The sequence below is a fragment of the Vipera ursinii genome, assembly GCF_947247035.1.
Source record: "Vipera ursinii genome assembly, chromosome: 6".
In the NCBI taxonomy this organism is placed as follows: Eukaryota; Metazoa; Chordata; class Lepidosauria; order Squamata; family Viperidae; genus Vipera; species Vipera ursinii.
In genome coordinates this window covers 62,632,679-62,660,641 of record NC_139515.1, presented here as the reverse complement: position 1 = coordinate 62,660,641, position 27,963 = coordinate 62,632,679, and the positions used below count along the sequence as shown (strand labels likewise).

Below are 27,963 nucleotides of genomic sequence, written 5' to 3'. Positions count from 1 at the left end.
TACTTGTTCCAATAACCCATCTGGCTATTTTTCATTCCGCTCCTTACCAATTTCAGTTCAATTTCAGCTCCGCTTAAGTGTCAGAATATCATTTTTTTTCCCCTTAGCGTTTCTCTGTCTCTTTAAATAAATCCTGCTGCTTATTGGTGCGGCTGGAGGGAAGAAGCCTTTTCTGTTCTCCGATTGGCTGCTCAGTCCACACCTCTTTTTACTCGATGCCTAGTGTGAGTAGTCTCTCAAATTTTATCTTCTCCCTTTGTCGGTGTGGCGCTCTGCCTTCGAAGCCATGTGGTGCAGCCAGTTCTTACGGTCCCCGGTTGTCCTGGGGCAATGCAGCCCTTCGCGGGCGCAGTCTGCTTTGGCCCAGCTCAAGCGCCTGCTGGAGGGTGAGCTGGAAGGTATCCGAGGGGCTGGGACCTGGAAGAACGAGAGGGTGATAACATCAAAGCAAGGCCCGCATATTACTGTGGAAGGCAGCCGAGGAGGTAAGCCATTGGGAAACAGAAACGAAAGAGAAACGAAGCTTTGGAAACTATTTGGCAATAGTTTCGGGAAATCATGTTCCCTTTTCTTATAGGTCTGGCACATTTGGTAAGCTGAAGTCAGACTATCATGATGCTACTAACCCTACAAGAAAAGGGGAAAAAGAAATCCCAGATCAAGTATAAGGGGTGAGGATTTAGGTTACTTTTAGAGTGGCCCAGTGGTGAAGATGCTCGCTTTCGTTCAGAAGGTTTAGGGTTCAATCCTGAGTTGATAAGAGAGTTCAGTCAGCTCCGGGGCCCCGTCACTTCTATAAAAGGGAGTTTTTTAAGGTTACTGTTCTCTTGTATGGGACAGCTCCTATTGACTTTGCAGAAAGAGCCACCACATCTTTTTCTTAGGAACTATGCATCTGTGGTCTTTCTAACACACAAAGGTTCAAACCCAATCTTTCTTATATGTCCCTTGGGGTGTCCTATAGTCCTGAAAAATGGTATTTTGTTGAATAAAACTCATCTTAAATTCAAGTAATACTGATTTGACATTTTTTTTAAACCCTAACCCACTGATTTGCTAAAACAAAATCTAGAAACTTCTTATTGGGAGCCATCTGCAAATTTCCCACAGTTTTCAGTGCCATTTTTCAACTGTAAATAAAAATTAGCTCTAGGAATAAAGCTTTTTCTAATGATGTGTAAGTTAAAAATCTTCAGATGCAGCTAATCCAAACTATCAAGTGAGAATATATTTTCATCAAATGTATTATGAGAAATTTCATATAGTCACAAAAGCTGTGCTAAAATATTAATGCTAGCATGTTCCGCCTGCTTATTTCAAATCACATTTGTTGTGTTCGGTGGGGCGACAGACGACACGGAGACGGGTTGGGGTTTAGTCTGTTTATTTCACTGCACGTGCCCTCGCATGGCCCTGTATTGCTTATATGTCCGGCCGGACGCTGGCCAACCCTCTGGCTGGAATCTCCCGCCTTGCCTCAGGCACCCAACCCGGTGTCCAAGAATTCCCGCCGGCTGGATTAGCCAATCACGAGGCTGTGTGGTTGTATACAGAACAACATTTATCATTTTAGTCCCTACTTCCATTTAGAGACAGCATTTTTAACTCTTTAGTATTTCTTTTTGTTTATTCATCTAAATAATTTGACCTGCACTGTGTCATTTGAGAATACGTTTAAAAAGGAGTGGTACTTGGAATTTTGCTGAACTAGAAACCAGTGCACAGGTTGCAAGTTTCTGAGTGAGAATTAACCTGTTGCATAAATGTTCATACCATCTCCATGGCCAATTCCTTCCTCACCACACTCATGTGAAAATTGTTGTGATAGTTGAGTTAAGAAAGTTGGGATAGGAGGGATAAGTGAAGAAGGGCGGACTTTTAAGGGTTGGGATCAACTTTTTTGAATGAGGCCATATTTGTACAAGAGTGGGTTTGGGGTAGATATGGGAATTCATGTTTTTTAACACTGATATCTTTTGTTAGGACTCTACTTTAGTTTTCATCTATTTCCCAGATTTATTGACAGCACAGGCTCTTGAGGTTTCTTTCAGCCCATCAGTGCCAAAGGTGGTTCCAAGCCAACAAGAAAGGGATTCAAGTATTCATATTTGGGACCTCAATTTACCCACTTCTGGAGTAGATTAATATTATAATTTAGCTTTGATCTTGCTAGTCCCATGATTAATATTTGCATTTATATCCATTACAATCCAAACAAAGATTCATTCTCCCATATTTGCTGGTGTAAAGAAAGGCCTTTTTAGTGGGCCTGGACTACTTATACTGTATGTGCATATATATAGTATTGAAACCTGCAATTGAGGATCAACCTTGAGGAAGACCTATAGGATGTTATTCTTAAGGCTCTATCTTCAGATGTTCAAATCTCAGACAAAAAGAATAAACTAGGTTAAGTAGACAAGACCACTTCATGACATAAAACAAAATCATATCTACAATTTAAAAATTGAAATATGGAATATATTTCTCTATATAATATATAGAAATATAGAATTATTTAAGAAGATGCACAGGGCTCAACTACTTGTGCCCAGTTCAATTCCTCTTCTTAATACATGTCATTTTTTGCAGATATCCTGAATTTCTGTGCCAACAATTACCTTGGACTTTCTAGTCATCCAGAAGTCATTCGTGCTGGACATGATGCTCTGGAAAAGTACGGAGCTGGCCTCAGTTCTGTCCGCTTCATCTGTGGAACACAAGTAGGAAGGCATAGGAATGTGGATCTGTGTAAATGCTAACATTTTATAATTCAATGAATAATACCTGATAGCACTACATTTGCAGAGCAAGCATTTGAAAATTTAATTTTGCTTAACAGTTGCTCTGGGCATAGGTTAAAGATTTTCAGAAGCGAGACAGAGTTCTGTTGTATTATTTCTTAGAACTGTTTAGCACTTTAATTTGGAGGCAATAAAAGTGCTTTGGAACATATGGGGTGCAATTAGATACACAAGGACTTTGTCTCTGGTGCAGAAACTCTCAGTGTACATGCAAAGCAACAGAATAATAATCAAAATAATACCAATAAAGAGTAAAGAATATAATAAGGATAAATAATGCAATAGCCATACTACATGGGTAAATACACATAGATATTAGATAGCACTGTAAGAATTAGTGTTCAGCAGAGTGATAGCATGAGGGAAAAACTGTCCCTGTGTCTAGTTTTGATCTGCAATGCCCTATAGCACCGGTAGGCAACCTCTGCTCTTTTATGACTCATGGACTTCAACTCCCAGAATTCCTGAGTCAGCTATGCTGACTCAGGAATTCTGGGAGTTGAAGTCCATGAGTCATAAAAGAGCCGAGGTTGCCTACCCCTGCCCTATAGCATTGTCTTGGGGGGGAGGAATTGAAACAGTGTATAGAATTTAACACTTAGATTTATATACCGCTTCACAGTGCTTTATAGCCCTTTCTAAGTGGTTTACAAGGGACGCGGTGGCTCAGTGGGTTAGGACGCTGAGCTTGTCGATCAGAAGGTCGGCAGTTTGGCGGGTCGAATCCCGAGTGCCCCGTAATGGAGTGAGCGCCTGTTACCTGTCCCAGCTTCTGCCAACCTAGCAGTTCGAAAGCACGTAAAAAATGCAAGTAGAAAAATAGGGACCACTACGGTGGGAAGGTAACAGCGTTCTGTGCGCCTTTGGCATCTAGTCATGCCGGCCACATCACCACGGAGACATCCTCGGACAAGCGCTGGCTCTTCGGCTTGGAAACGGAGATGAGCACCGGCCCCTAGAGTCGGAAACGACTAGCACGCATGTGCAGGGGAACCTTTACCTTTACCTTTAAGTGGTTTACAGAGTCAACATATTGACCCCTACAATTTTATGTCCAGGATGTATGGGGTCTGCATACTGTATATCTTCTCAGCCCTCCTTCTGACCCGAGCAATATATAGATCTTCTGTGGAAGGCTGGCTGGTTGCAATTCTATAGTTGAAATTTCAAATCTCCAGGACCTTTCCCCAGCTTACAGCACAATCCCAGGAAAAGACTTTTGGCTGAAGAAATTGCAGGCAGATGCATGCCCCTGCAGGCTGAGTAAATTTTTTTGCCTTTAAATCCAAAGCAGTGCACAGCCCTCAGGTTTATATTATGGAATCTCTAATTCTATAGCAAAAGTACTAAACTTGGGGACAGGAAGCAAGATAAAAAGATGAAAAAATATCATTACTAACACATTTCTGGTCTTAGGAGCCTAAAGTTCATAAGATTTGAGTTTCTCAGCATTCTATTATACACCTGTTATCCAATTCGGATGTTGTCTTTTCTCATATAGTAAAGGTAAAGGTTCCCCCGCACATGCGTGCTAGTCGTTTCCAACTCTAGGGGCCGGTGCTCATCTCCGTTTCAAAGCCGAAGAGCCAGCGCTTGTCCGAGGACGTCTCCGTGGTCATGTGGCCGGCATGACTAGACGCCAAAGGCGCACGGAACGCTGTTACCTTCCCACCATAGTGGTCCCTATTTTTCTACTTGCATTTTTACATGCCAACATTCTGATTGACAAGCTCAGCGTCCTAACCCACTGAGCCACCGCGTCCCTTCTCATATAGTAGGCCCTTCTAAATCTAAAGCTACTTTGATTTGTCTTGGCGGGATAATAATTAATGCACTTTGACTTATTTGGATATTTCTGAAAATGAAACAGAATTTAATATCAGCCTTCCATTCAGATTTGACTGTGTAGATACTGTGTGTTTGGTGTTGTGTCAGAAGTTTATTCTGTGTGGAGAACTGAGTTACTCCTGGACATACTGAAATTAATTGAGCATAATGTTGGAGGTACGGATCTATTAGATAATAAATAGCATTTTTTCTCAAGCTACTATTCTCAGATGTGTTGGATTGTTTATGGCACAGTGCTGCTTATGACTCTTATCTACTGAGATTGAGGCAAATCATGATTTATCAATGTGTGCATGCACTGTGATTATATCTCCAAAAATATGGGTGTAGATTTTTCAACCTGCATGAGTAATAGTGATAGTTGTGGTCATTTATGTTGGGATTTTTTTTTGTCTGTTTTCCAACTTTTTAGAATATACATAAGGATCTGGAGGAGAAGATTGCTCATTTCCATCAAAGAGAAGATGCCATTCTCTACATCAGCTGTTTTGATGCCAATGCTGGGATCTTTGAGGTTATTAACTTTGTGTAAATAGGAGACTGACGCAGTGAGGGGTGGATTACCCATCACAATCGCAGGGCAATTGTCTTTGCAGTAATTTCTGAATGATTTGCTATAGTAGATTTATTACAATAAATAACAAAATTGTTTTGATCCATCATGATGTTATTATGGCCCCATGATTAGATTCGTCACATGGTTTATGATATGATATAACAGAATAACAGAGTTGGAAGGGACTTTGGAGGTCTTCTAGCCTAACCCCCTGCTCAAGCAGAACATCCTATTATACCATTTTAGACAAATGATTGTGCAGTCCCTTCTTAAAAGCCTCCAGTGTTGGAGAACTCACAGCTTCTGAAGGCAAGCTGATCATATGATTTGATCTGGTTTAGTCTATTGTGTAAACCCAGCCAAATATAATTTATTTAATCATGATTAACCATGGCTTAATGTGTCATAAGTATGTAGTAAACAGTATTCCAGAAACTTGCATATGGAAACAGACATAAGAGTATAGAACAAAAAATGTAAATAGCTGTCAAAGAAAAACAACTGTTCAAGTAAAAAGACTGTTATTACATATATGCAAAATAAACATACCAACATTCCAAACAGCAAAAATAAATACCTTAGCAATATTAAAATGTTTATTCCCATTTATGATGGGATTGTTTTTTATAACAATTTCTTTTCTGATATTTACAGGCACTTCTGACACCTGAAGATGCAATACTGTCAGATGAACTGAACCATGCTTCCATAATTGATGGAATCCGTCTTTGTAAAGCCAATAAGTATCGTTACAAACATATGGATATGCAAGATCTGGAAGTCAAATTGCAGGATGCACAGGTTAGTAGCTGGACTACTCCTTTGCAGCTTGGTGGCACAGGGTGGGGAGAGGGGAACCGGGCCACATGAGCGATGGGCCGGTGCACATGTGTGCGTGCTGCTCAACTTGCACCAGCAACAGGCCAGAACATGCACACACAGGTCAAGTGCAAGTTGATCTACACATTTTTTTTTAATTCCATTTATATCCCGCCCTTCTCCGAAGACTCAGGGCGGCTTACAAACTTAGCAGTAGCTTCATTCTATGTATATGCCTGCTTATTAGGGCTTTCACACACACCCCAAGCGGCATTATTACAAAGTCAGCTTAATTGTCCCCAACAATCTGGGTCCTCATTTTACCTACCTCAGAAGGATGGAAAGCTGAGTCAACCTTGAGCCTGGTGGGATGCGAACCTGCACTAATTGCAGGCAGCTGGTGTTACTTAAGGAGGCATTAGCCCACTGCTCCACCAAGGCTCTTATAAATGTGTGTGCACACATGCCACCCTGCCACTCATGCAAGACAAGCTGCACACTGGCCCACCACTTGCGTGGCCCAGTTGCAAATAGGTCATGGGCCAGTAATGAGCTGCAACCTGGGGGTGGGGACCTCTGTCCTAGATTGTTCAGTAGAACAGATCTCCCAAAAACCAAAGCAAAAGAAAATTCTCAGGTTCTTTAACTAGACAGAATCTCTTGCCCATACTTTGTTACCCACTGTTCTGCACAGAAATATCGTCTACGGATGGTGGCCACAGATGGTGCTTTTTCCATGGATGGGGATATTGCCCCCTTAAAGGAAATATGTAGCCTCGCTCATAAATACAAAGCCTTTGTTTTTATCGATGAATGTCATGCCACTGGATTTCTTGGGCCCAATGGCAGGTAAGAAACTATTACTTTTTTCTGATGGAAAGGATTTTAGAAAAGCAGCTATAGTGACTATATTTGTTGAGAATAGCAAATTAAAATTTGTTTCTGTGTATACACATCCTGCATTCTGACTTGTCACATCAAATTATCCATGATTTCTTAAATAAACCATGATGTCCAAAGCACTGCAAAGCATTATTGATATGATTTCTGGTCCACAATGATTGGATTTACACAACAAGCTAAGTCAAGATCAAATGAAACACAGTATGATTTTGCATAGTATAGATAGTTCTTGCTTAATGACTGTCTTGTTTAGCAACCATTTGAATGTCCTATGGCACTGAAAAATAGATTTATGACCATCATCAAAGTTACATTAGTTGTAGCTTCCATGCAGCAATGGGTTTGCAATTCAAATGCTTGGCAACAAGTGTAATTTACAACATTTGTAGCATATCACAGTCATACAATCATGTGCAACCTTCCCAGCCAGCTTCTAACAAGCAAAGTCAATGGAGAAGCTGGCAAGAGGTTGCAAGTTGTGGCTTAACAGCTGCAGGTGATTCACTTAACAATTGTAGTCGCTTGATATATGTTGGGTTTGGTGATGTACTATGTTGCTTAGCAATGGAGTTGCCGGTCCGAATTGCGGTGGTTTAAGTGAGGATTCTCTGTATATTATCCCTCTCTCAGCAGTATATAATAGGTTCTTGATAACAAGAATCATGGACTAGAATTGAAGTTACATCATTATAAAAGGTTTGATGGAATGGGGATCTGCTTAAAGGATGACGATAATGTGTTTGCCATTCTGCTTGTAGGATGACAACAAATACAATGCATTCCATGCGGTATTTACATTTGTGTGAAATTCTGTATTTAAAGGGAAGTATTAGCCTTTTATTTATGCTTGCATTACTCCTTGTACATAGATCAATTTTTTCTCAGACTGTGTTTCTGGGAATTCTTTTGGGAATTGATCATGAGCGGTAGATAAGTATTCCTAAAACTATATTAATCTTCTGCAACACAAGTGCTGTGGAGAAATAAGCACATTCAGATTATATACTCACCTTGAGGTGTATAATATGCAGATCCAATAGAGTGCAAGAGTTCTTCAAACCCAGCATTGAGTACCTTCTTTCTACTCCTTTAAAGAATAGCTGGCAAATAGAGAGAGGGCTCATATGCTGGATCTGAAGCATATGTTTTCACTTTGGATCTGAGTATAATGTATACTGCTTGCTATCAGACTTTGTTAGTCCCTTTTTTCAAATAGATTCTTTTGAATACATCTCCCAATACTTTCTGAGCATAAGAGCTTTTTTAATAGCAAGAAGAACAATATGCTTGATGGAAGAGTTCTGTGCAGACAGGACATCAAACTTAATCTGGAGTGACTTCTTATGTGTACAGAGACGTGTGGAAGACAATTCTAGATCTGTTGGGGGCAAAGTCTTTTCGAGGGAGACTTAAAAAGCAAGAACATACAAAAATGTGTGTGCTATAGAATAATCTTCCCTGATTGATGCCTTCCAGATGTATTGAATTGCAATTCTCCCATCATCCGAGTCCCAATGCTGAGTTGGACAAGACTGTAATAATGGCTTGTATTCTATTAGAATTTACAGTTTTCCTTTTCAAACTAGATAGTTGCTTGTATCCTTACCTGGAAGGGCAAGGCTACATGAAGTGAGTTAGTGTAAGCATGCTGATTTTGGATTGTTGTTACTATGACTTGAATTGCCTAAACCAGACATGTTAAACTCGCAACATCGCGCAACGTATCGGGACAGTTTTGCCATTGCTGGCAATGGGGTGGGCGTGGCTTCCGGATGATGCGTCCGGCCTGCGGGCCAGGAGTTTGACACCCCTGGCTTAAACTATTAAGGTTCTTTTCTCCCTGCAGGGGCACCGATGAGCTTTTGGGAGTGATGGATCAAGTAACAATCATCAACTCAACACTTGGAAAAGCCCTTGGGGGAGCAGCAGGTGCCAATTCCAGCTAGTGGTTTTAACATATAGTTTCCAAACCCTGGAAGCCTTGAGGAAAGACAGGACAATTTATTTTCTATTTTAGCTTACTGTTTTATTTTATTTTATTTTTATTTTTATTCCATTTATATCCCGCCCTTCTCCGAAGACTCAGGGCGGCTTACAAGCTTAGCAGTAGCCTTCATTCTATGTATATGCCTGCTTATTAGGGCTTTCACACAAACCCCCAAGCGGCATTATTACAAAGTCAGCTTAATTGCCCCCAACAATCTGGGTCCTCATTTTACCTACCTCGGAAGGATGGAAGGCTGAGTCAACCTTGAGCCTGGTGGGATGCGAACCTGCACTAATTGCAGGCAGCTGGTGTTACTTAAGGAGGCATTAGCCCACTGCTCCACCAAGGCTCTTTATGCCTTGCTTTACATCACAAGCAGTTTTGCAGATCTTCCTGCTCCTTGTATGGAAATAAGTTTGAAGGAGAGCATGGATTTATGGTCTTGTGCTAAAGACACCTTTGCCTATTCCAACCTGGTGCTTCCTAGATGTGTTTGATACCAATTGCCATTATTATTTGTCAGGATGGTAGGCTTCATTTTGGGGAAGGCTGCGCAAGACCGAAGTTTGCATAAGAAAAGGCAATTTAAGAGAATAATTGAATTTCAGGTAGCAATTCACGGCTGTCCAGTCTTAGTACTATTTCTGTCCATTTCTTGGTCAGCTGTAACTCCTGGGTATGTATCACACCAAACTAATTGATCCACCAACACCACACAAACCTATTCATGGAAGGAAGAAGCATTTTGGATGGGTTTTATCTTCCCATATCCATGTTCCTTCGCATTGTTTTTCTCCATTCTAACTATGGAGGACTTAAACTCTTTTACTGACCCCTTTTGAAAGGAAATCCTAGCCAAGCCTCTAAACATACATAACACTTTAAAGTCTACCTCTTGCAATATCTATGACCATTAGATAAATTTGGGTTGGCTGCAGGCCACATTCCATCAACCTGGCCCATTTTGTGACATTTCTCGAGTCCCTCAACATTCCCCTGATGAAATTTAGTAGCAAACCACCCAATAATATCAACATAATTTTCTTCAGGTTGGGGCTAAAGGAGAAGTGATGTGTATTAAGCCACTGATAGGAACAACAGCCTTATTGTAACAGAAAGAAAAACCAGAAATTCAGGCTTTACCTCATCCTATGCTGTCTTTAGTTCTTTGCACCTACAACCTCTAGCCCAGGGGTCTTCAAACTTGGCCCTTTTATGACTTGTGGACTTCAACTCCCAGAATTCCTCAGCCAGCAAAGCTGGCTGAGGAATTCTGGGAGTTGAAGTCCACAAGTCATAAAAGGGCCAAGTTTGAAGACCCCTGCTCTAGCCATTCAAAAGTATAGTTGCTGACCACAGAGATATTGATTTACCTCTCCTTAAGGAAAACAAAACATTTTGCCCATGTTTGCCATTTATTTCTTCTTCCTGCATCTAATGTGGGTTCCTTTCAAAGTGAAGTAAAGAACTTGGTTGCTCTTTTTGCTGAGTACAGGTAGTCCTCGACTTACAACAGTTCATTTAGTGACTGTTAAAAAGTTACAATGGCACTGGAAAAAAAATGACTTGTGACCATTTTTCACATGACCTTTGTAGCACCCCGATGCTTATGTGTTCAAAATTCAGATGCTCGGCAACTGAATTCATATTTGTGACCATTCATACTAAGTTTATGTGATCATCTTTTGCGACCTTTTAACAAGCAAAATCAATGGGGAAGCCGCTGATTCACCTAACAACCGGGTTAGTAACGTAACAACTGTGGCAAGAAAGGTGGTAAAATGAGGCAAAACTCACTTAGCAAATGTCTCACTTAACAACAGAAATTTTGGGCTCAATTGTAAATGTAAGTCAGGGACTACCTATACTGTACTTACTCTTCCTCACAAGAGTATGAATTATCAAGAGGAGCACAGACCACCAGTTAAGATGGCAATCCATTGGGATCTTCGATCATCACTGTCTGGAATATGAAAACAGCAAAAAATACAGTGTGTCAGGTCCTTGGAAGACTCACTGGGGATTACTGGTTGGTGAATTACAAGCCTTGGTGCCTGTAATAGAAAAAATACTTTTTCTCTTTGTAGGTGGCTATACAACTGGTCCTAAAGCACTCGTGGATCTTCTGCGGCAACGTTCTCGCCCCTACCTCTTTTCCAACAGCTTGCCTCCTGCGGTTGTGGGCTGTGCCTCCAAAGCTCTGGACCTACTCATGGAGAGCAATGCCATTGCACAGTCCATGGCTGCCAAGACTTCACAGTAAGGGAGGGTATATTGTGCCCTTCACTCTAATAATTTATCTAATAATAGATTGTACTACAGGGCAAGAGGATTTGGTTTACCTATCAAACTAGTGTATGGGTTGCTTAACTGTTTAAATAAACCTATATTTGCACTGCATGCTAAATCATAAACCATGGTTAAACCATAAACACAGAATGCCAAGGAGAAACTAAGCAAGTTGTGTAATGTCTTAGCATGATGCAAGAATTGAGAAACATGCTCTAGAGTTTAACAAATCAGCAGTCCTTACTCTGCAAGGATTCCCTCCAGTAATACATATTTTAGCCATTGGGCATGTTTTGTGATACAAATGGAAAAAAGAGGCTTATCAGCTTGGGCTGAGAAGTTTATATTTTCATCCTTATTCATCCAGTTCCAATAACTGTTTTTCAAATGAGAACTGAGAAATGAACCAAACTCTCTGCCTCAGACAGATGTACTCCCACTGAAATACTTATAATTCCATATATAGCTCTGTCTCCTAAAAGATGTACTAAGAATTGCTACACAGTTGAGACTAATCTGATTTCCACATTTTCTCCTTATAGGAAGGATTTGTTTTTCTTCCTGTTGTCTTCTATTTTGATTTGCTTTTTCTATATACTGATCCCAATCCTTAATGAATGCTCAACATTTCAGGCAAAGGCAATGAAGTACCTTGTACTGCTGTGCCAATTAGGTGAGCTAATGAAACTGGCTCAGCTTATAGAAAAGGTAGAACCTCTGTTAAAATGTAGTAACATGGTCCTCTTGTTTTAGCCAGCCAGCCTCCAGAATGTTCCATTTCATTTTCTGATATTTCCCCAGCATTCTGTGGATATTGGCAGAGTTTTAATGTAACTGCTTTGGTCAGTTTCATGAGAACCATTTTTACCCTGTTCTTCCTTGGCCTCTTCTTAAAGGTGTCACAATGTGCTGAACTTACACATCCAATTCTGGTAGCACCAAGTGCTGCTTCTCCTGGTCTTCTTCCTAATGATTTGAGATCAGCAATATGGAATTTAGACTAATTGTGCCTTCATTGCAAATGAGCTCTGAATCCTCTTATGGTTAATGTGAGATGGGGAAAGCACTTCAGCCAGTCTTCTGTGTGTGAGGATGGGGGAAGAGAGAGTAGGAGCCATCTGACTCCTTAATGAGTTGTCTGTGTGCATACTTCACCAAACTATTGTAGTTTCTTTGCAGTCAGTGGTGGGAAGGAGAAGAAGAGAGTTGCTGGAGTCAGTTGTTGCCTAACTAAATAATCAAGTATGCTTAGATCTTATTTATTTTCAGAAGTGGAACTTGTCCCCTTATACCACACAAATTCTCAATGGTTCTCACTTTATATAATTATTGGCACCTATCATATGAATTTTCTTAGGAATTTACTATTCCTAAGGATTGAATTGTTGAGATGCCAGGCATATCCATTTAGCTCAAAATAGATAAAATATGATTTTCCTCTGACCTGCAGGTTCCGAAGTAAGATGGCAGCAGCTGGATTTACAATTTCAGGCAATAACCATCCTATTTGCCCTGTGATGTTGGGTGATGCCCGGTTAGCTTCAGTGATGGCTGATGATATACTAAAAAGAGGTAAATGTTCTGTAGTGGTAGGGGGCTTTGTGATTGCTTTGCCCTCAGGAATTGGTTTCAGTGCCAATTAAATCGTAGGAGGGCTTAAAGTTATCATACTATATCCAGTATCCTTTAAACATTCTGTCATAGATATCATGGGCAGTAATAATCCATAACTTTTAGAGGGCATTTGTAACAGCCTGCTTAAAATATTAGCACTGTGAGAAGAAAAGAAATCACAACCTTCTGCACTGAAGGGCATCAGAGTTGGAACTAGTGCTTTCTTGTCCCACTCAATTTATTCTTTAACAGAACAGGTAAATGAGGATAACATCTTGGCAATTTTCAATTTCAAATAGTTGAGCTGCAATCATTTGTTCAGTGACGGTTTTAATTTATTATGGCACTAAATGAAGGGAATTAGGATCAGTCTTCAAAGTCCCAGCCGTTGCTGCACCACCCCTCCCCTCCCCCATAGTCATGTGAATAGAAATTGGGCACTTGGCAACCAGCTCATACTTACGACCAGTTAGAGCAGGGCTGTCCAACCTTGGCAACTTTTAAGACTTGTGGACGTCAACTCCCACAATTCCCTAGCCAGCATTGCCAAGGTTGGACACCCCTGAATCAGAGCATCCCACAGTCACATGATCACTGTTACCAACCTTTTCTGCATGTAAAGTCAATGGGAAGCTGGCGAGGAAGATCACATGTCACTGTGATAAGCATCCCCTCCCCAGCTTTTCTTCCCTCATTCACATACGCTGTTCCCTCTTTCCCCCCTAGCGTGCTCATACTCACTGACACCCTCCTTCCCTAGGCCTTCCTGCACTTGCACACAAACATGCACCCACCAACCCCCTTCTTCCCTAGCCATCTTGTGCTTGCACACTGGCACAGCAATGCATCACAGTTTACGACCACATCGCTCAGCAATAGCAATCCTGGTCCCATTGGCCACCAAAGCTCAACATCTGCCTGTAGAAGAAACATATGAACTAAATTGCTGCTTCTGAGAATTCTACTATTTTTATAAATGAAGCAGAAATTCCTTTTTGGAATTCATAGAATTATGGAACTATCTAACAACTGAAAGATTATGTCAAGAGTTATCTACTTCAGTGAACTGGATCCAGGAAAACCAATTAAGTCATCCTCAAGAAGGGTCCTTCCTTAAAAGCCTTCTCAGATGGAGAACCCACGACGTTCCTAGGTAGACTGTTCAACTCTTCCACAAATCTTACTACTGGGTAGTTTTGCTTATGTCTAAGTGAAATCTAGGTAGCTGCAGCTTGTATTCATTATTTTTGACCTTAGTATCTATGGAGTGGAAAATAGTTTGTGACCATCTTCCCTATGATGAGTCATGGCAAATATCAACTGAACTTTTAGCAATTTCCAACTTCTCTTTTGTCTCATAAATGTGCCATTTTGTGATTTTGAAAGAGATCCTAGAATTATCTCTAAGACATTATATAGTACTTTAAGGTAAAGTAAAGGTTCCCCCACACATGCGTGCTAGTCATTTCCAACTCTAGGGGCCGGTGCTCATCTCCGTTTCAAAGCCAAAGAGCCAGCGCTTGTCTGAGGACGTCTCCATGGTCATGTGGCCGGCATGACTAGACACCAAAGGTGTACGGAACGCTGTTATCTTCCCACCGTAGTGGTCCCTATTTTTCTACTTGCATTTTTACATGCTTTCGAACTGCTAGGTTGGCAGAAGCTGAGACAAGTAACAGGCGCTCACTCTGTTACGCGGCACTCGGGATTCGACCCGCCAAACTGCCGACCATCTGATCGACAAGCTCAGCGTCCTAACCCACTGAGCCACCGCATCCCTTTTATATAGTACTTTAGGGCTGCTGATTTATTTGCTTCCACCTTGGTTGATGAGTCATAAAGAGGCAGTGAAATCAGAATTTTGACTTGGAGTATTCTGAAATGCCCTTTCAATTTAGCTACTTGCTTCTGTTCCTTGTCTTCTCTCTTCTTAAAGCCATCTACTCTTCCAAGAGCATCTCCTTTTTCTGTTCATTCTTCTGCATTCTTTAGAACTTTTCTCCTAATTAGATTAGGAAAGATTCTGGCCTGAAACTCTGGAGGGCCAGTTGAAGCAGAGGATGCCAAGGGTGATTCAACTGTGGTCTGCTTTAGAAGCTTCCTAGGACTGGACACACCACACTGTAGCAAATATGTACACAATGCTTTATTGCAGTACACACCTTCCCAACAACAGGCTATTGTTCTGGGTCCTAAATTCATAGGGCTGGAAGGAACCTAATCTTCTAATCCAATCTCTTGTCCAAGCTCTACCCTGTTGCCATTGCCATGTAAATACATCTTTAATACATAGTCCTTTATGCTCAGTCTTTTAATATTCCATTCAAACAAAAGTCTCAAATTTTATAAAATAGCATGCAACCTTTGCCTTTTTCCAAAAATTCTTGCACTTGTTAGGATAATGTGTTGCCTCAGTGTGGTTGTTCCTTTTCTAGTTGCTATCAAGCTCCCACAAAGCTCCAGGCAGGCCTCCCACCAGGATATGCTGCTCACCATGGCTTGTTGAATGATAGTCCTGTTGCCTACTTGTAATAGCTGCCAATCTCCAGACATTACCTCCACCCCTCTCATCTGCATGTCCTTGGCTTATTACTTTTTCTCGTCCACATCCACTCTGTTAGTGTTTGCTTTTGTAAGCTATGAACTGAGGTGGGATGTAAATCAGCCTGTGCTTGAAAATGCCAGATGTGACTCAATTATTACAGGCAGCTGGAACACCAGCTTGGGTACTTGTGAGTAGAATTGTGAGTGAATGAATGTATGAGGGAAACGGAAGTGGGAAGCATTTTTACCTAGCTGCAGCTACCCTTCCCAAGTGCAGAGAGCAATCCCAACTTCACTCCTTTATGTCAACCCACAGCAAAACCAAGGTTGGACTAACAGCAGCACCGTTTTTGTCACCCAACAGGCATTTATGTCATTGGCTTCAGCTATCCTGTAGTGCCCAAAGGAAAAGCCCGTATCCGAGTTCAGATCTCAGCTGTTCACAGTGAAGAGGATATTGATCGATGTGTGGAGGCCTTTATTGAAGTGGGACGTAAACATGGAGCCTTGCCTTAAATGGCTGCAGGAAGTGAACTGTGCCTTTCTACAACTGGAATCAAATGATGCTATTTTGCTGTCAGATAACCCTTAAGCTTTGCCAATGATAAGGATTGTGAAAATTATAGTTCCAAATCCCACGGTTTGCCTGCTCCTTTTATATGGATTACTTTGCAATAGTTCCAATGATGCAATGTTAATTGAAGGTTTATGTCTTTTTAAGAACTACAGTCCAATACTATGCTAGAAGATTAATAATGATTGCCTCTCCCATGGTCAAAGGCAATCAGAGCCTATAAAACAAGGGAAATGGTTGCATAAAATACTCCATTCTGATTTGGGTCTTATGATGAGGCATTGTGGCTCCATTTTACCTCTTCATTGCAGAACTAAATTTCTCTTTATGGAAGCAGTTTCTTCAGATTGATCACTAGAGGGCATATTTGTAACTCTGGCCTCAGGGACCCCAAGGCAGCAGAACATACATACATTGCAGTATACTGTATTGCTTTTCATTATGAAATTCCATCATTGTGATATATTCATTGCCCTTACAATATACCAAAATATTAACAAATATACTGGTTCTCTGTGTTTTAATAGTCTCCTTTGTATAAAAAAAGAATTAGAAGTGGGAAGAGGGGAGTGGGGAATAGGATCTGTTCTAAATGGGGCAAAGAAGCCAGAGTACAAGCATATTTGCAATGGGGTAAAGCCAAATTTGATTTTGCTACTCTACCATGTACATGAGATTACCATATCTGGCCTGTAAAAATCTGGACAGCACAAAACAGCAGCAAAGAAATATAGTGCACCAGGCTAGTGATTCTATATTTCTGTAGCCTCCATACGGAAGCCCTACTAGTATAATCCATTGTTAAAATTAAGAAAGCGATCGGGTCTGTAAAATCAGACTAGCATAACTATAAGATATAATGTATATCTTTATAAGATATAAAAATATACCTTAAAGCATTGTCATTTTTCTTTTTTAAAAAAGCAGTATTGACTGCTCATTAAATTAGCATAAACCAAACCTTTTTCTGTCTGAGGTGAAAATAATATCTCTGCACATCTTGCGCTACATACAAGGATGGTGGCAACCAGTGAGCTAGTTGCAATGGCTAGAAACATACATTCTGTGCGATCAATGAATTACATGAGGTACCTTTGCGAAACACATGGAAAAATCGGACATAAGCACCTTTCCTAGTTTTCTCTAATTCATCTTACTCGACATTTTGCAGCGATACCTCTTGGATTGTGTTGTCCTGAGCAACAGCAAACTGAATAGGAAAGAGACGAATATCAAAGTGTCTTTCCTTAATCCTCTTCATTATTGCAGCTTTCCAGGTTATAGTGTGCTTGCTGAGTGGGGGAGGTCAAGGGTAGAGGAAATGAACATTTGAAAAATATGACAAAGCAGGATATTCACATACATATTTTTTTTTAATCCCATTTATATCCCGCCCTTCTCCGAAGACTCAGGGCGGCTTACAATCTAAGAAGCACAAATCAATGTGCTTAGCAATAGCCTTCATTCTATGTATATGCCTGCTTATTAGGGCTTTTGCCCCCCCCCCATTTTTACAAAGTCAGCTTATTGCCCCCAACAATCTGGGTCCTCATTTTACCTACCTCGGAAGGATGGAAGGCTGAGTCAACCTTGAGCCTGGTGGGACTCGAACCTGCACTAATTGCAGGCAGCTGGGGAGGCATTAGCCCACTGCTACTTAGGGAGGCATTAGCCCACTGCTCCACCAAGGCTCCACCATTTTGCCAATGTTCATAGGATATAATTGCAAAAATAGAATTTGTATGTATTCCTTTGAAGCAGCCTTGACTCCTGGCAACTGACTGACCTACTTCCTGCAGTTTTCTTGATAAAAATTCAGAAATGGTTTGTCATTGCCTGTTTCCTAGGGCAGAGAGAAAGTGACTGGTCCATGACTACTCTAAACAACACTGAGTAAGAGATTGCTAAACTCATATACATCAAAACGTCTCATCACAAAGGATTTTTAACACATTGCAGTTAGTTGATAACATACTGGCAATCTCTCTCACATGTAACCTGCATCTTTATAATTGACCTGTCTTCCTTTCTCTTTGCCTCCCAGCTTCATCCTAATTTAAATTCTCCATCAGGATCTGATGAAGGGCTCATAAAACCTTATGCCCTTTGATAGAATTTGTTAGTTGGAAAAGGGCCTATCATTTTTTTTTGTACAGTTAACTAACATAGCTCTCCTATATTTGGTATAATGTGTGTGTGTTGTGTTTGTGTATAACTATGACCATGTACAAAAGGAAGAATATCTTTACAAGAGGAGTCTGTTCATAGATTTTAAACAACACTGCCTCAGTGAATCTATCTTTCTGCCAACAAGAACATCCTGGCATTTCTTTTGGCAAAAAATGCAGCTGCTGTTATCTGGCAATTTCCCATACACATTGTTCTCTCTGTAACAAGCCATTCAATCACAATGATTTCTACCTGTAAATTAAATTGCATCAAAATATCACCCAGACAAGCCAGAGAATGCTCTTTTAAGATGATGGAAGGTTGGATAATTTAGTAACTTACATGTCATTTCAGATACAATATATGCCATCAGTTATGTAACTTTCTTGAAGGTTATGAAATTATTATGTGATATCATCCTGCATAAGTCTAATTAGAAATCTCAGGGAACATGTATAGTATTACGGTTGTATTGCACCTCATTGATTTTATACAACAGCCTATCCCAAATCCAGATACATCATTTATGCAATTACATTATTCCCAGACATGGGATATATTTGGAAGGAATATATAGAAAGGAAACCAGGCCAAAGGAGGTTTAGCAAAGCAGGAAACTTCCATTTACTTAAATATTTGGTAAGAATTCATGTGTGTGTGTGTGTGTAAACTGAATAGCAGTTCTTTAATTTCAAAGACCTAGATCAAAACCACAGAGCAGAACAGAACTTTTTTTTTTACTTTTTAATAGAGCCCACAATGGAAAATGTCAAGGTTTGGGTCCATCCATATTATATATAAGGCTTACTACATTATGTATAACCAAGACTACAATCCTCTCTAGTAACATAGTGATAATATGATATTAGTTAACCCAAATTCTAATTATGGCCTTTTATTTCTTTATCCGCCTTTATTTTTTTCACATTAACCTCATGCATCACCTCCAATTAAAAGAAAGAAATGCTATTACTAAATTTCCAGAGTTCCAAAACTCTTGATTAAAACATATTTAGTTTCTGCTATTATTTCATGATTGCACATTTGAGAAAGATGCTGGTGTTTCTATTTTGCATTTGGCTAGCATTCCTTGGCTAAGACAGAGAACTTTAATACCTGGTTATGTTTTGTTTTTACATAGCTGTGAAAATTCCTCCAGGCACAGGTTTTCAGATGGTTCGTGAAGTACTTCTCTCATTTTCATTACAATTATTGCTTTCTAGATTTCAACCTCAAGTCTATGTCATCTTGAGGACTAGCTTTCATCTAATTGAGAAATGACAACAAATCCTCACAAAGTCCAAATGCTGCAGTATAAACTTCACTTTATCCGTATCATGAGCAGGCACATTTACATCCAGTTACCACAGGATAAGGAATTTGTCTCCAAACACATTCCTTACGAGACTTTCTAAGATTCAGAGACTGGGTTCCATTTATCCAACAATGCCATGCCAGGAGTTTGATGTGGGTAATTTGGGCTGGCTGGCAAGTCATGCCTGGAGGCCAAGTGCATCCAGCTTGCATCAGGTCACAGTATGTATGGCGTATCCAGCGTGGCCAGAAGACAGATCCCATGTCTATCCAGGAAGAAGTTAAAGAACAGATTGCACTATCCACTAGCCATCGACGTAGATGATAAATGAAGGACTGGCTCAAATTATGAGCGATCCCATCTTCAAAAGGCAGCAATGGTAGCAACTTGGGAAGCTCTAATCTGCTTGTCTCCTGCAGGAGCTTCTTCCTAAATCGGGCTGTATGTTTAGTCAGCTCTCGCTTCTGTGTGCTCAGTTCTTTAGTGCTTGGGTTCCGATCTCGGGGGTCCTCAGGAGACATCCAGAAAGGTTCATAGGAAGATCCCAGAAGTTTCATCAACTTGGAAGTACGCAAGTGCTTTGGCTTGGGCACAGCGTAGTGGTAGTCCTCAGGAGAGAGGGAGAGGCTGTAAGGCCTTGCTTGAGTCTGCAGCTTACTCCAAATAAGATGTATGTCAGGATTGGACTGCTCCAATGCCCTGATGTTATTCGATGGTCGGGGAACCCCACTTAAGGAAAAGCCTCCTTTTTGAGAGACAAAAATTGCCCCAATGTAGTGGAACCCCTGGCTCCATTGCTCCAGAAGCAGCATACAGGCCAACCATGCTTTAACATCCATGTTTCTTCAAGACTTGAATGTGTCTCAATTGCTGCAAGCTAACTCTATGAGGCTTTGTTTCTCTCCACCTCTTTTATTATCCAGCCTTTGACCCCGAGTTTAGCAGCTCCCCTTTTCCCCACTTGCAGGCTTTGATAACAACAGCACTGTGGCTCCCATTGACATAAACAGAGGGGGGGATTAGCCCTTGTTTAACCCATTTGGACATTTTGTTTATTAACCTAGGGTTTTAATGATATGATATCATCAGCATTAATGGTTCAGCAACTCTAACTTCAGCAATTCACCAGACATTGTCAGATTAAGTTTTTGTTCTGATTTTTTTTGTTTATATCAGCATTCCCCAACTTAATGCCCTCCAGATGGGGGTCAGATCACAAATCCATCATTTTCACTAACTCCCTCCCCCCATGGCAGACCATCAATTTGGTATGCATGCATATTATCTCAAATGATTAATTGTAACAGTAAAACAGTTTCTGGATTATCTTGCATATCAAGATTTTGTTTGATTGCTTGCATTGCATTTGGATAATTTGCATGTTCTGCAGAACAGTTGTGGTTCTGGAATTGGTGAATTCTTTGGGAACCTGAACATAGACCTTGCAACTATTTAAAAATTTGATTCCATCTCCAGCAATGAAATAAAAAACTAGGAATGGTTCTTTTTACGTCTATGCCTTTACTAGAAATCCTTCAATAAGACAAACATTCAATTGCTAGGCATAATAGATGACACATGCCTCATCTTCTCTGGAAAATTGAAAATACTTCAGTTAAAATCCTATCTGAAATTTCAATCCAGAATTCTTTGTAAAGGCAATAATGATTCTTTGTAAAGGCAATAATGATTAGCCGTGACCTGGGACCCATTCTGACATTAGAATTAAACAGTAGAACATGTTGAGGAATCATGTTCTGTTGCATACACCAGGGCTTTTCAACCTTTTCACCCATTGTACCACTTTTAGGCTATGGCAACATCCGAGTACCACCAGTTGCCTAGCAAGGTGTCAAAAACTTGATGACAGAAAAAAAAAGGAAAAAGGTGATGAAGTACAGGTAGTCCTCGACTTACAACAGCTCGCTCAGTGACTGTTTGAAGTTACAATGGCACTGAATAAAGTGCCCCCCAAGCCACAACCAAGCAAGACACCTGCCTGCCCACCCGGCAGTGCTCTTCCTGCTGTCTGAGGTTTTCATTGTTGTGATCATTTCTGTTGAGGACTGGCAGCCGGAGTGGGGTGGGGGGTGTTTGTTTTTTATTTTCCTCCCCTCTGCTGGGTGGTTGCAGCAGGTTTTGGTCACTTCACATGACCCTGGGACACTGTGACATGTCATAAATATGAATCAGTTGCCAAGTATCTGAATGTAAATCACAAGACCCTGGAGATGCTGCAACATTCCAGCTGATCGGCAGTTCTTCTGGCTCAGCAGAAGCGCCAGGATCAGCACCAAGCTCCAGCTGGAGCCTGGTGCTGATCCTGATGCTTCCACTGAGCCCTGACAGCCCCAAAGAAGCGCTTATCCTGGCGCTTCCGCTGAGCCCTGACAGCCCTGCAGCTCCAGCCATTTCTCGCTCAGGCTTGTACGGTGCTACCACCGCTTCAGCTCATTCCCCTCCCCCGCTACCACTTTTCTAGGATGGTCACGTACCACCTGCCAGGTGCCAATGTACCACAGGTGGTACCCGTACCACTGGTTGAAAAGCCCTGGCATAGACGGTAAGTCAGGACAGAGAAAACTCATAATAAACTATATGTTTGGTCAGGAAATAGATCAGTCATAAGAAAAATAGATTATTACATCAGAACAATAACTATGTGGTGCAAAGGGAAGAGATAATTCAAACATATTCTAACATTAACTCTTGGAAACAGAGAGTTTTTAAGCTAAAAGGTTCACTATTATACCCAGATTTCAGCTGTCACAACCAGTCCCTATTAACTTGAATTATTTCCTCATAAGAAGTGCTACATCTTAAAACTCCTATACTGACAAGACATCCTGTTTTACAGCTGGAGTATCTTTATACATCCGCATTTCAACCCACTTGCATTTTTGGGGCCTGAACAATGTTATTCATTTTCTCCAAGGCAACTCTGACATTTAAACAACCACAAACACAAAACAGCTGATTCTAAGGAATTCATATCTCCCCTCCCTCCCAATTCAATATTTTAAAAAAAGGTGTTTTCAAGACATATGTGATTGAGAAAACTAAACTAACTAAGATATTCAAAACACTGTTTTTACCATTTTAAATTATATCCAGTGGCTGCTGCATTCAGCTTTTCTGATGGAGTTCATGATAACCTGTATCTCAGCACCACACTATCTAAGTATGCCCAATGTGGTACCTTGTGATGCCAGGTGCTGATGGACACCTTACTTGTTTTTTAATTGTTGTTTGTATTTAATACAAGAATAATAAAAGGCAAAAAACCCACTGAAATATAAAATGTTCTCTTTCTAATACAATTCAATTTTAAAACAAATTAAACCTTGATCAGGTAAATTAATGTCTTTCCCTTCCACAGATAGTCAGTTCAAAAATTGGGAGGGCACACATACCAGTATTTTTTCTAAAAGCAAAATAATAATTTGAACAATCTAGCCACAGATATAAAGTTCTTCATAAATACAGACATCTTAACTCTCTTCCTAAAACCTGGTTCAGGTTCACATTACTAAGTGAAAATCTGCAGTCTCTTGGTCCTGATGCAAGGACAATCCATTAAAGGTTCCAGAAGACTCCCTGGATGCCACTGCCTGTATTTTATCATCCATCTACAGTTGAGTCAACCAAGGATATTCTTAGGTGTGACTTTCTGAAAGGATTTTTTCCCTCTTATTCCATGTCCAGATGCTGCATGTTGGCCAGATAGAATGTATTATTGCTCATGGAGGAGGTAGACTGAAATTATATATTTTGCATCAATTTGTGGCTCCAACAGGTCCTGCTGGTTCTCTATGGGCCTGCCCTCTTCCTTTTGGCCCCTGACCTGTTCTCTTGCCCCTCCGTCCTCTTTTCAGTGTAAGAAAGACTGGAGCTTCCTAATGCAAGCTTTGTGTTTTTTTCCCCAACAAAACTTTATTAAATATTAAAAACATATAAAATCCAAAGGAGAAAGACAAAAGTTAGAATGAGGAAAGGAGTGAGCAGGGAATAAAACAAAATTGGGAAAAAGCTATAAAACAGATTGACTTCCAACTTTTTTCTGTACTGTTATACAAGCATGAAATACAATGATCCTTTGAACTGGAATAAACCATAGCACTCAGTACCTGTATAGTCATTAGCAGTTCTAGTCATCTAATTCCAAGGTTAAAATTTATTTTCTTTTAGCGTCAAGCAAAAAGTCCAAAAATGGTTTCCAAGTAAAAACAAGGTTTTTTTATATAAAGACTTTCCTTTATTCAAAGCATCCCCATCTCCGCCAAATCTATTCACAATCTATTCTTCCATTGTTGATATTTGTGAGTCCTTCCATGTCTGCACATAAAGAAGTCTTGCTGCTGTTATCATGTGTAAGAACAGAGGGTTTTTTTTAATAGGTTGATCAGCAGTTGATTTGTCAGGGTTAGAGAGTGTGAAGCCTTGATGTAGACTGTCCTTGGCTTAATGTAGGCAAACAGAAGTGTGATTGAAAGGACCCTGCTTTGTTGGAGCAAAACTACATAATGGGCAAGGAGAGACAGGAACACTTTATTTACAATGCCTGCTGCCAAGGCCACGTATCTCCAGATGTACCCATTGCCATGGCAACAAAACATTTGCATTCAGGAAGAAGTTATCTCCTTTTTTCCTCTGTTTCATGTTTAACTATTATTTCCAGGAGAAACTATTCAACATGAAAAAAATAATTATAAGTAATATTATGAGGTCCTTTATATAAAGTCCATGAGATAGCCATAGCTCAGTGTAGATGTCCTTCAAAGTCCCCTTCCAAAGTATCAGTTCAATTTCAATTCAACAGGTTTTCTATCCTTTTTACCCCATCTGCTTCCTACTGCTTCCTACTAACAGCATCAAGACTCTTCAAATAATCCTGTCTAAAAAATATCAGCTTGAAGGAGTGAAAGCTATGCGTAAATAAATATTTCCAAGTAAATAAACCTCAGAATCATCAAGTCCAATCTCTTGCTTAATTCAAGAATCCAAATTAAAGTTTTCTGGATGAGTGTGTACCTCATGGCTTCTTACTGGCATCAATAGCTGATAATTGGCTGTCAAGACAATGTTCTTTAGATATTAGCTCATATTTGAATTCTGGATCTTCTATTATATTTGTATTAATTATGTTTTGCTCATACAAATTATAAGTGACATAATTATGACTTATAAAAACATCACAGGTTTTCAAACTCACTAGAGAGTCAAACACTGTATAATGTTTACTTGCTAGTGCTAGATTTTGCTCAGACTGATTAATATAAATATTAAGGTTAGGGTTATCTGTGTGGGTGATATAATTCAATCTAAAAGCAATAGCTGGCTCACCATTATTTTAAATGACATGACACTAACTAGATCTAAACCCACACCAACACCTTTATTTTTATTTAATATTGGATAAATATTTAATACTTGCTTAATATGTTTGCTTTGAAGAATTCTGCTATATGGTTTCATACAAAGTCACTATATAACAACCAAATAGATTATGTAGTACATGAAATTTCTCTCACTGGCTGTTTTTCAGACCTTCTGAGACAGCCTGAATGTTTTGATATATGTATGTTTAGAGGCATCGCATTCAATTGTGTTGCCTTTTTATTCCAAAATGGCTTCTTTGACATCTGTAATGGAATGGCTCAGGAAGTTAAAAAGCTCTGTGTTGTGATTCAGGGTCAGCCTGTGGGTTCGGCAGTTGGGTCGGACGACTCAGAGGAGGAGGAGGGGGGTGTTGAAGAGCTTGCTGATGATGGCCTTGAGGCTCCACAGAGCCCTCAGCCAGGCCCCTCCCACTTGGTCACGACGGAGACCCAGCTGGGTGAGCCTGACAGCGTGGATGAAGATGACCCACAGCTGGCCCTGTTCAAGGACGCCCGACGCAGGAGGCAGTCAATCAGGAGTAAACAGAGGAAGGCAATGGGGCACCTCGGAAGGAGGCAGAGAGAGGCCACGCCCTGAACTGTATTTAAGGGGAATGTGTGGGAGGGCTGGTTTGCTGAAGGCAACCGCTTGGATAGTTCCTCTTTCATAGCTCCTGTTTCATGGTTGGTGTCTTGTCTTGCTCTGTTTTATGTTACTAAATTTGGCAGGCGTTATTCCAGCCTCTTGCCGTTTGTAAAGGGGTTGTCCCTGCTTTTGCTGCAGGGCCGGTAGCAGGCTGGTACAGAACACCTGGTTCGAAACAAGCCACGGCCCAGTAGTAAGCTGTGGCCATTAATTCTTTTGTGTGCAATGTATTGTATTAGCCTATGCAGAATCCAGATAGTCATTGAAGGGATATGCTGGCATATATTGCATTGAAAGAAGAAAAAGTGGAGGCATCTCTACCTCAATAAGTACCAGACATGTTCTGAATTTTTGGCTACCACAGCCTTATGAGGCTCTCCTTCTGCCATGTTCTTTCAGAGTGTAATCCTAGCTAAGATTGAGTCGACTGGGATAAGATGTGATTCCCTAGCAATTGTTACAGAAAGCATACTCCATTTGGATTTGCGCTCAACTGGATCTTCCTCCATAAGCCAGTCAAATGTTCGGCTAAGAAATCTTAGTACAACAAACCATCAACTCTAGTTTACATCCAACAATAATTAGGCTCTCACAATGTGCTATGCCAAACACTGTGTCTTAACAAAATGTGTGCATCCTGTTAGTTCTGTGGAAAGAAAGGAAATCTAGAAAAAAAAAACGTTTCCTTCATTGGAATTAGGATACTGGGATGAGATATAAATCAAAATTTGGGGGGTACATCCCACTGCTATTACCAATACTGTAGTATATTTATTTTATATCATTTGTGTCAGAACAAACAAAATTATGAAAATAAAATCAAATAAAAAATAAATAAACAGGACCAATTAAGACATGGTATAAATATGCTTGTTTGAAATAATGTTTCCAAGCACCATCATGAACAAATTTCTCTCTAGAAACAACTGTAAATTTAATTATAGCCACAAGAACACAGTTTTAGTAGAATACAAAAGTAGAGGAAAATTATTTTATGATCTAATAAATCTATTTTGTGCTGCATAATATATGACAGGATGTTTTCCTGGAATCTTGCAGAAATAGGACAATAAAGAAAGTATCGAGAAGATCCTAAACCATATTTGTTCAGTACTGTATGGACAAAGGCATGAATTATAGAGAATAATTCATAACTTGCCTTCAGGCACTGGCAATGTTATCAGCCACATTCATAACTGATCCAAAGCCCTTGTTGAAAAATTCCAAATTCATACAAAGTTCTATAACAATAGGAGTTTTAATGGAAGGAAAGCAAAGTTATGCCCTATTATTTGCTAAGGCAGAATTTTAACAGAATAAGAGAAGGGACTTGGGAGATCTTCTAGTCCAAAGTTCAAAATCCTATACCATTTCAGATAAGTGGTTATCCAATTACTTCTTTAAAATCTCCAGGTTTTGCTCCAGTTGTGGAACATGCACAACTTTTGAAGATAACCCATTCCATTGATTAATTGTTCAGTCAGGAAATTGTTCCTTATTTCTATGTTTATTCTCTCCTTGATTAGTTTCCATCCATTGCTTCTTGTCCTGCCCTCAGGCACTTTGGAGAATAGGATGACCCCTCTTCTTTGTGGCAGCACCTCAAATATTGGAACACTGCTATCATGTCAGCTCTAGTCTTCATTAAACTAGACATGCCCAATTCCTGCAAATGTTCTTCATGTTTTAGCCTCCAGTTCCCTAATCATCTTTGTTGCTGTCCTCTAATCTAATTTGATTGCATACACAAACATGGATCTTTATTCTTTTATGATAAACATGGATCTTAAACATGGATAATTTCCTCTATAGCAGAAGGAGAGAGATGGGGAGAATCCTCAGTGGAAAGCTCCTAAGCTAGGAGCTGCTGATGGGTAGATCCTGCCCATGTGACATATTAGTCTATATTTGTTCCAAAAAGCAATGTGGCTATTATAGAGGGAGGTGAAGTGTCAGAGCTTGAGTCAGTAATTTTAAAAATATGTCTGTATGTGTTGCTATTCTTACAGAATTTATCCCAGTCTACCTGGAGTAGTACCCTCAACATATAAATCTTATGTTGTATTGAGATGTAAAATTCTCTTGGAGCTCAGTCATAAAGCTCTTGGCCTTTATTAGTGCTTTTTATACTTTATGTCTAAAATATACTCTAGAATTAACTGCAAATTTACTTTATTTAGAACACATTTTATTCTATTCTTTCACAATGGAACAAAATTGTCATCTTCTTTACTTTCCCAACAATCCAGTGAGGTAGGCTGGACTGTGTATATGCCACACAGCTAAGGTTCAACTCAAGGGGGTTCTTTGAATTAACTCCACCATATTTGTTTTACACACACCTGCAGACTCCAGGGCCTATTTTCCAAACAAAACAATACAGGATATACACATAGACAACAATTGTCTAAGCTTACGTCCATTTTTATTAACCCACCCATTACCCCTTCTATTGCCTGATGCCAAACCGTAGTATTTATAACTTTTTGAGTATTGTGGTGTTCTTTGTGGCATGAA

At 40.1% G+C, this 27,963-nt stretch overlaps 2 protein-coding genes across 2 annotated transcripts; one reads left to right on the top strand and one right to left on the bottom strand.

Annotated features, from left to right (window-relative positions):
* On the top strand, positions 1-16,892 carry GCAT (glycine C-acetyltransferase). The gene is made up of 9 exons (XM_083365460.1): positions 1-485; positions 2,593-2,723; positions 5,065-5,166; positions 5,863-6,009; positions 6,722-6,876; positions 8,777-8,859; positions 11,005-11,176; positions 12,657-12,778; positions 15,729-16,892. Exons 1-9 carry the CDS (start codon positions 287-289, stop codon positions 15,878-15,880), a joined length of 1,263 nt encoding a protein of 420 aa, XP_083221586.1. The 5' UTR covers positions 1-286; the 3' UTR covers positions 15,881-16,892.
* A 2,550-nt stretch (positions 16,893-19,442) lies between these two features.
* LOC310642072 (noggin-like) lies at positions 19,443-20,261 on the bottom strand (the record flags this gene model as incomplete). The annotated part of the gene is made up of 1 exon (XM_083365466.1): positions 19,443-20,261. One exon carries the CDS (start codon positions 20,259-20,261, stop codon positions 19,443-19,445), a length of 819 nt encoding a protein of 272 aa, XP_083221592.1.
* Between the last annotated feature and the right edge of the window lie 7,702 nt (positions 20,262-27,963).